Here is a 9563-nt window from a genome sequence, read left to right as displayed (position 1 = left end):
AGTGCGACAACGATGATACCTGTCGACTATGCGCTTGTCGAACGCCATCTTCCTGTTGACCTATTCGTAGACCAGCGTGATCGTCACGTTGACCGCCGAGCACAGAACATATTCCCGGCGCCCAAACTATTCCTCGATATTCTTCAAGCGACAGGGATCAGTGAGGCAACGCAGTAGCAGACACAGCGCATCTTGCCGTGCCACACGACGCCCCTGGGCTATTGTGATATACAACAGCAGATTAAGTGCTTTACCAAGCTGCTCAATCTCGTCTCGTAAGGATCGAAAGTGGCTACAAAGTATTCAATACATCTACGGTAGACATGCAACTGTTGACAACTTGACAGATGGGATGCTATGCTGGATGGGATTTCTTGTTACCATAGACGCGAAGATACAATCTATAGAACAAGGTCGAATACTAAGCCGTGCTACAGCACGGAGAATCTATGGATTGTACCATGAAGTAAGTTCTGATTCCAAGCGACACTGTTTCTGCCAGTGCCTCTTGTGTTGGCGTGAATGGGCGATCCCGAAATTGATGATTGTGGTCGCGAACATCACCGCTGACCCCAAAGAAACCGCCCACCTTGCTCAGCAAACGCAAAAGAGAGTAAGTTTGGCTCACATTGCGCCCGTCCACGGCGCCTATGTCAGACCACTATGAACAGAACCTCGTACGAGTGAGAAGAGTGCCATCACCCTGATAAATGACAGAAAGGCAAGCAACCAGTCGATCATAGAAACGTCGCTTTATTATGCTACCGCACTTGCACTGCGGTGTGCAAGGTCAACTGTATTTATCGACTAGGATACCTTACACGCGCCGCCGCCCTGTTCAGTAGGTGCTCGCGTTGAAGAGGTCGGCTGTCATGACCTTGCCTCACGCTGAAGAGAACACGTGCTTGAAGACGCCCTCCTCCTAAGCTAACAGCTGCACCGCCTCCTTCAGCTCAGGCGCCGCCAGCAGCACCAGATCCATGTCCATCATGTACACGTTCTTGCCCTCCGCCTTGTACTACTTCTCCGACGGTTATCTCGGTCCACGTCTCGTTCAGGAGCACCTGAAATTATTCGTTCGACAGCGTGAGCGAGTCGTTGCTGTACGAGCCGCTACAGCCCGGCGCCTTCTGCTGCGCCACGTCGCGCGAACTGCCAGCCAGAGTCACCACCGCCTCGTACGGAGACACACCCAGAATCTTGATGTTGTCGCGCACGGAGATCAGTGTCCTGTTGTAGTACTCGCGCGGGGCCAGGATCTCCGTGCCGTTCCCGTTGTTAGCGTCCGTGCGGCCGCCCATGAAGTCGATGGCCACGTTGCCGGTGTCGTCGAGGGCCACCTGACCCACCAGCTCGATCCGATCGGCCGTCGACAGCGTCGGGTACGACTCCTTCACGGGCTCCAGCGTAGATGATCTTGTCCACACCGGCGTTCACCGGCCAGTTCTTCTGCGGCGAGAAGCGGCGTGGCGTTGCTGGGACGTGGCAAGAAAGCCTGGATAGCTGGGTCCTGAGACGCCTGCTAATAGCCACGCAATTCTGGCGTTACTGGGACTTGGCAAAAAAACATGAATAGCTGAGCCCGGAGACAACCGCTTGCAGCTACGGGTGTACGGTAGATCATACGTGACCGAACAACGTAGCCTCGGTCAGCGAGTATGGAATCGAAGGATTGTACCAACCGAGAGTGGCATTGATCTATTAAATACAAATGTTGTGCCTCGTAACTTGAGCCCGTTATCGCTTAATGAATACAAACAACATCCAGATTGGCTTGTCACGCGAATATCGCCCCTAAAAGACTCAAGCAACAAGCACTGGGCCCGCTCATGTATAAAACCTAACAGGTTCGTCCCGATACATTATTCTCTTGTCATCTTATAAGTGATTAAGGGATCTGTATTTATATAGGGACTAGTACCTGCCCTTGTATCGCCCCAACTACTCTGGATAAAGTCCAGAGAGCAGCATTCAATACAGTACTCGATCTTGTTCTACAGACTGTGCCTTCGTCCCGTAAGTCGTCCCATAATACGTATCGTAAATTACCACGTAATGATAAATTACGTGCACCATAATAAACTACGAAACTTGAAATGTATATAACGCAATGTGTTACATACAGGGACTATGGCTTTCCGAGTGCTCCACTTGCTGACCGCTGCGAATTGAGACTCGTCGTAGCGGGTACCTCCCCACTAGCAAAGCTGACGTACTCTGCTGTAGCTTACGCGAAACGTAATCCATTACATTATCAGCTAAGTGCTACAAGTTTTATCCACATCCCACAGCTATACCTCCAGAACGGAATCATGCAGTGGTACGTAACTCCTCTCGCATGGTTTCGTCTAGCACGGCTGGGCAAAGGGGCCGTAGTTCTGAAAGTTGCCTCCAGCCTTTTGTCCCTTGCAAGAGTCGTTAAACGCGCCTTGCTGGGCATCGGGAACGTTGCAACACTTCTGGTTGCCCTTCAAGTTAGGCTCGATCGAGCCGCCTGACGCCTTGCAGGCATTCTGGGTGAAGTCGGCGGTCAAGAAGCCAGAGGGCTCGTGTGAGTTCTTTTTTACTTCTCCCGCGTCTTCTTTTGCTGTTCCCGCACACTGTCGGAGAGCACCGTGACTGAAGACAGAGGTCAGTAAGCTGGTATTTGCGCCCAGGCGTCGGTCGACAAGCACTTACGTGGGCAGCAGCAGAGCGGAGAGGGCAACGAGGACAAGCTGGACCTTCATTTTTTAGGGCCGTGTGGGAGTCGCAACTTGAGGCGGGTGAAGTCGTTTTCGGAATGAGTTGCAGTCCCAAAGCTTCACTGAGTCAGTGGACAGTTTTGCTCGCAGTGGGGCCCCTAAGCTTACGTAGTCCAACAACCCTTTTTGTCTGCTTGTGCTGTGTCGAGTCGGGCTCATCATATTTAAGTACTGTTTGAGACCCCCTGCTGAAGATGTTCAGAGGACTATGTTATGAACGTGTTTACGAACGTTACATGTATCACATATAATGGCCATCGGAGCTGTAAACGTTATCCGCGTGATAAACATGTGTACGGTGCATTTAGCCTATCTACGAAGAGGTAGAAGCAAGTGGTCAGGATTTCCTCGCGTAACTGGTGCAATACTATATTGTATAGGGAGTCGGTGATCCCCAATAATAAAAAAAGTATATTGCAGACGCCGGGGGAGCGGCAAACGACGGATGCCGTGCAGACAATCCTCTCCGTAGTGATAGCCTCAGATCACCCTAACACTACTAAATAGACGGTATCACTATTTGGGATACCACAGCAAAAGAGATATACATATTATATATGGGTACAGTACCACCCACGTTCTTTTGTTCTGCGTAAAAGTACTTACGCATATGGGATGCGCTCTAGGATGGGATTGCTTCTTTAGGTCGCAAAGGTACAGTAGAACAAGGTATATTTCAATATATAGTTAAAACTGACTGTATGTGGTGTCTGGTCCATGTGTTTGTCTGTTTGTACCCTGTCATAGCTCCCAACTTAGCTACGAATTCGTTGCCCGAGACCGCTAGTTCCTCAATTGGAATCCGTTCTTATGGGGGACGCTGCAGACAGTCGTCGTATCAAACACAGTCAAATTGAAACAATCACGACCTTAAATACCACACACATGGGATGCTATGCGGGATGGGACTTCTTGTTACCATACTGTGCGAAGGTACAGTCTGTAGAACAAGGTCGAGTACAGTACAGATCACATTCAATACTGTGAGTCGACCTTGATCTACAGACTGTGCCTTCGTCCCGTAAGTCGTCCCATAATACGTATCGTAAATTACCACGTAATGATAAATTACGTGCACCGCAATAAACTACGAAACTTGTACAACCTCCGTTCGGAAGTAGATATTAATAACCACTTGTTTTGTTTTTTGCGCAGCGCTCCGCCTCGTTAATTTCCTGATTATAAAATTGTGGGAGTGCTGGAGATCTAGAATTGACACTAAGGCCCTGGTTTCTCCGTCTGGGTCTGGGTCTGGGGATAAATGAATATGCGATTCCCAGACGCTGTCCCCAGATTGCTGTTGCTGGAGATTATGTTGCTGCTACAAATACCTTGTCAAAATCGTTTTTCTAGCTTGAGTCTCCTCGCACCATTCAGATCTCATACACAACCCCAGGGAGGATGCCTCCTCGCAGTTGGAAAGTTGGAAATGTGCGTCGCGCCGGCACGCAAACAAGCGTCATGGAGATGCTGTTGTCGCCCGCCCCGGATGCGACGCTCCGCCTGATGACTTCCCCACCCCCTGCGCAACCCGCCACCGTGAGTGCTGCTGGCGGCGGAGAAGACCCCCCCCCCCTCGAAGAAGCGCCGGCTGAGACGAAGCGCGCTCCTCCCGGGGCCCCGAGTACGCGCCACAAGCGCTGCAGCATCGTTGCCTTTGTCTTCCATGGCAACCACGCGATAGTCTGCCTCTCCGAATTGATGCCCATCTCGGAATAAAATCAATGGCTTGTCTGGGGATAAACAGCCAGCCAATCAGAATCGTTTAATTTATTCCGAGACACGGAGAAACCAGGGCCTAAGCAAGACACAGTCCAGAGAGGCGCAGGCGTTCTTGTTCCGCCGCACTACATACACAAAAATGGATCTAAGATCTCACTACATACTTGAGGGGCACATGATTTGGCTTCGGGTGCTACGAGGATCCCACTTGCTGCAATGGATAGCAGGGAGGCGCTCGCATTGGCGAGAGATGTTGCATCGCATGACAATGACGTTGGAAGACTGTCCGTTCGCATCAGTTTGTCCTTATGCAAATGTCCGAGCCGGTAATCATTTCCACCATTAGAGTTCATGATATGCTCCATGGGCGCTGGCAGCGGGAAGCGCGAGTCCTCCGTCCAAACGTCGCTCTCAGCCTTCGCCTCACGCTCATCGTCAGCAACCGAGCCCTCCATCGTCGTCGGATCCCGCATCGCTTCCAGCACACGACGCGCGCCAAGTCGAGCGTGGGGCACGTAGCGCATGTACATGCGAGACACGGGGGGAATCGGTCCGGGCACGAAAGGCGGGCGCTCCTCGTCCACCCAGGAGAACTCCAGCGGCAGCCTCGGGTTCAGCTCCATCGTCTCCGTCGAATCTGGCGTTCCAGGCCTCGGCGCAGCAGCGTCAGCGCGTGGCGTCGGCGTGGTTGGGGGGGGGGGGCGAGAGTCGTCCGGGCAGTTGGCAGCAGCGGGGCGGCAGTCCATTTTGCACTCTTTCTTGACTTGACCACAGCCGCTACTCGATCTCCCATCGAGTTGATTCCACGCTTCCAATGCGCTCGACAACTTGGCGGCTCACGTGGAAGTACATTGCAACCCGGACGATCTCCCCACGTGTAAGCACGCCTCCTACGCTCGAAGCAGTAGGGTTTCCCAGACGGCCTGGCGTTCACTATCTGTAATCTCCCCCATCCGCCAACGTTCGAAATGAATCCAGAAGCCAGTGTGCGGGGGCCATCAGTGTGTGGTGGCCAGTGAGCGAGGAAAGCGCGGGAAATTCAGAATTCAAACTCGATTGGTTTAGAAGGGGAATTTTGTTGGAGAGGCTGAAATATGATTGGAAATGGTCATCTATTTCCGAACGGAGGTAGTACGAAACCTGAAATGTATATAACGCAATGTGTTACATACAGGGACTATGGCTTTCCGAGTGCTCCACTTGCTGACCGCTGCGAATTGAGACTCGTCGTAGCGGGTACCTCCCCACTAGCAAAGCTGACGTACTCTGCTGTAGCTTACGCGAAACGTAATCCATTACATTATCAGCTAAGTGCTACAAGTTTTATCCACATCCCAAAGCTATACCTCCAGAACGGAGTCATGCAATGGTACGTAACTCCTCTCGCATGGTTTCGTCTAGCACGGCTGGGCAAAGGGGCCGTAGTTATGAAAGTTGCCTCCAGCTTTTTGTCCCTTGCAAGAGTCGTTAAACGCGCCTCGCTGGGCATTGGGAACGTTGCAACACTTCTGGTTGCCCTTCAAGTTAGGCTCGATCGAGCCGCCTGACGCCTTGCAGGCCTTCTGGGTGAAGTCGGCGGTCAAGAAGCCAGAGGGCTCGTACGATTCGTCTTCTGCTTTTCCCGCGTTGTCTACTTCTTTTCCCGCACACTGTCGGAGAGCACCGTGACTGAAGACAGAGGTCAGTAAGCTGGTATTTGCGCCCAGGCGTCGGTCGACAAGCACTTACGTGGGCAGCAGTAGAGCGGAGAGGGCAACGAGGACAAGCTGGACCTTCATTTTTTAGGGCCGTGTGGGAGTCGCAACTTGAGGCGGGTGAAGTCGTTTTCGGAATGAGTTGCAGTCCCAAAGCTTCACTGAGTCAGTGGACAGTTTTGCTCGCAGTGGGGCCCCTAAGCTTACGTAGTCCAACAACCCTTTTTGTCTGCTTGTGCTGTGTTGAGTCGGGCTCATCATATTTAAGTACTGCTTGAGACCCCCTGCTGAAGATGTTCAGAGGACTATGTTATGAACGTGTTTACGAACGTTACATGTATCACATATAATGGCCATCGGAGCTGTAAACGTTATCCGCGTGATAAACATGTGTACGGTGCATTTAGCCTATCTACGAAGAGGTAGAAGCAAGTGGTCAGGATTTCCTCGCGTAACTGGTGCAATACTATATTGTATAGGGAGTCGGTGATCCCCAATAATAAAAAAAGTATATTGCAGACGCCGGGGAGCGGCAAACGACGGATGCCGTGCAGACAATCCTCTCCGTAGTGATAGCCTCAGATCACCCTAACACTACTAAATAGACGGTATCACTATTTGGGATACCACAGCAAAAGAGATATACATATTATATATGGGTACAGTACCACCCACGTTCTTTTGTTCTGCGTAAAAGTACTTACGCATATGGGATGCGCTCTAGGATGGGATTGCTTCTTTAGGTCGCAAAGGTACAGTAGAACAAGGTATATTTCAATATATAGTTAAAACTGACTGTATGTGGTGTCTGGTCCATGTGTTTGTCTGTTTGTACCCTGTCATAGCTCCCAACTTAGCTACGAATTCGTTGCCCGAGACCGCTAGTTCCTCAATTGGAATCCGTTCTTATGGGGGACGCTGCAGACAGTCGTCGTATCAAACACAGTCAAATTGAAACAAACACGACCTTAAATACCACACACATGGGATGCTATGCGGGATGGGACTTCTTGTTACCATACTGTGCGAAGGTACAGTCTGTAGAACAAGGTCGAGTACAGTACAGATCACATTCAATACTGTGAGTCGACCTTGATCTACAGACTGTGCTTTCGTCCCGTAAGTCGTCCCATAATACGTATCGTAAATTACCACGTAATGATAAATTACGTGCACCGCAATAAACTACGAAACTTGTACAACCTCCGTTCGGAAATAGATACTAACTCTTTCAGTACCGCCCACTTGCTACAGGTCCCAACGAACCTGTACCATAGCCAATAATAATTCAGTAGCAGACGATATTAACCAATACAATGTACGTAACCCGATGACGTGGCTTCTAAACCGTATATGATCAGGTAAAGATTACAGCTAAAACATAGTTTAAAAATTAGCTTCAATCGCCAATCTACAGAAGTCCCATCTTTCAGACTACAAACGGTAGTAACTCTGTGTCTTGTGCTGCAGCCGTCAATACCAACCGGAACGGCTGGAGGGCTCTCTACTATTGGCTAATATTGGATCAAGGTGCTCTGTCGTGCATATATTATAATAGCACGCGGTAATAGTACAGCAAACTTATAGCGCTACCTTGCCGTGCGCTCGAGTGTGTCTGTTGTGCTACCACCCGCATGGCGTCCACTCCTGTGAATACTTATTAGCGCCAGCATGCATACATTCTCGCTAAATGTGGTCGTCGGTCAGGCAATAACGACTTCCCTACATTCTAGATGTAAAATGAGCACTCTGTTCAGATTTCGAGGTAGTCACTGCGCTCAATTAGTCCACGCGCAATGCTGTTACAGAAGTATGGCATTTACGGATGCACAACAGCGTTCCAGGCTTCCTCAACGTTAGTTGCGCAACAAACCGCGCCATCGCTTGGTAAAAATGCGAATTTGCCATAGCCGTCGGGTACATGATAAACTCGGGCAGCGGGGTTTGATGTCCGAGTACAAGCGTCGTTGGCCGCAACATATAAAATCTAGGAAGCGAACAGGCAGCGAGAAACTTGGCGAGTTCTGCTTGGACGCTGTCGTGCAGTGGCCCTCGGTGCGCATTGGCGCCTGAACCCTGCGAGTTGTTCGCCTATGCCAATCTGCCCTAGGAGTTATAGAAGTTGCACGTCGAGTTGCACGTCGAGTTGCACGTCTCATAGTTGCCGCTGCACATATCCACTGAGTAGTGATAATTTCTGCCCTATTATTTCGTATGAGAGTAGAACATCATAGATTTTATTTTGTTGTTGTTGTGAAGCGAGCATCGTTGCTAGAACACTCAGGTGTCCTCCTTGAATCCATCCCCGAGAAACAGTGCGATATTATCACCATATTTCAAACCTCGTTGCTGTCTGCGTCTATTATTATCGTAGTGCACTATCGGGCTCTATCCACCGTGAATTTCCGCTTGCACGAGCGTTCACATCCCGTACAGTGAATTTGTGCTCTCAAGGGCGCTCGCATCTCGTACGTGTTTTAACGGAATACATTTAATTAAGACTGGCGCGGGCGTAATTTGGCAGCGAACCCAATCGTAGTATAGCATCGCATTTCACTACCTATTCGCATAACGCGCCTCCAGCATGACGATAGCACTTGCTAGCACAATAGCTAGTAGCACAACTTCTCCTGCGATGTAATTTTTTTTACCAATATGAGTGGCGGTTACTCGTAGGCTTCTGCCCTCTACGATTTCCCGGAGGGACGCGATCATAGTAAGCCTCAGTCATATCAGTGTAACGGACCTCTTATCTTGCCTGGTCGTGGGGCAGATCGTATAGCTACGCTGCGGTGGTCGTTTGTCCGCCGCGGCTTCAACTTAACACCGTCGATGGCCGTCAGGAACCACTTGGTTCCCCCCTACCGGAGCGTCCGCCTGCGCCGCGTCCGCTCCAATTTGGTATTTCTCGTTAGTAAATAGACGCTAGCCTAAGCCAACAATCTACTCGTTCGCAACTCCTCTTACTGTCCTAGCAACTAGACCACCAACTGTCCCCAGATCCCGCACCGAGACGCTTCTGGAACACCCCCGGACCGTACTCGTCCGCCGTTGCTCCCACCCACGACCGATACCGCCTGAAACCCAACCGGTCTCCCAGCCACACGTCCAGCAACAGTGCTAAGCAGTGACTCAGGCACCACTTCACGCGTTGCGCTCGTCTCGTTCTCGTCACACAGTCCTCAGGAGCTCGTCTCCTGTGGTCTACTCGCACTTGTACTCGTCTCGTTCTCGTCTCGCTCTCGTCTCGTCACAGCTCGCTCGCTGTCGTCTAGGTGTCTTCATGCGTCCTCTGGCGCACGCTCGCTCTCCACTTGCGTCGCACGGCGCAAATTCCGTTGTGCTTGCGTCCTCCTCCGCAAATTGCGTTTTACTTGCGTCTCCCGTCGCAAATTCGGTTCTG

General features: G+C 50.9%; 3 protein-coding genes across 3 annotated transcripts; all 3 read right to left on the bottom strand.

The window, feature by feature from the left end:
- Positions 1 to 1070: 1070 nt before the first annotated feature.
- IUM83_12764 (Catalase/peroxidase HPI) lies at positions 1071 to 1406 on the bottom strand (the record flags this gene model as incomplete). The annotated part of the gene is made up of 1 exon (XM_067937408.1): positions 1071 to 1406. The coding sequence occupies one exon, from the start codon at positions 1404 to 1406 to the stop codon at positions 1071 to 1073; it is 336 nt and encodes a 111-aa protein (XP_067788154.1).
- A 942-nt stretch (positions 1407 to 2348) lies between these two features.
- On the bottom strand, positions 2349 to 2729 carry IUM83_12763 (small cysteine-rich secretory protein SCR99; the record flags this gene model as incomplete). The annotated part of the gene is made up of 2 exons (XM_067937407.1): positions 2349 to 2619; positions 2680 to 2729. The coding sequence occupies 2 exons, from the start codon at positions 2727 to 2729 to the stop codon at positions 2349 to 2351; spliced, it is 321 nt and encodes a 106-aa protein (XP_067788168.1).
- A 3134-nt stretch (positions 2730 to 5863) lies between these two features.
- IUM83_12762 (small cysteine-rich secretory protein SCR99) lies at positions 5864 to 6244 on the bottom strand (the record flags this gene model as incomplete). The annotated part of the gene is made up of 2 exons (XM_067937406.1): positions 5864 to 6134; positions 6195 to 6244. 2 exons carry the CDS (start codon positions 6242 to 6244, stop codon positions 5864 to 5866), a joined length of 321 nt encoding a protein of 106 aa, XP_067788093.1.
- Between the last annotated feature and the right edge of the window lie 3319 nt (positions 6245 to 9563).

This window comes from Phytophthora cinnamomi (genome assembly GCF_018691715.1).
Source record: "Phytophthora cinnamomi strain GKB4 chromosome Unknown Contig55, whole genome shotgun sequence".
Lineage (NCBI taxonomy): Eukaryota > Oomycota > Peronosporomycetes > Peronosporales > Peronosporaceae > Phytophthora > Phytophthora cinnamomi.
This window is presented reverse-complemented; position numbering and strand designations above follow the sequence as displayed.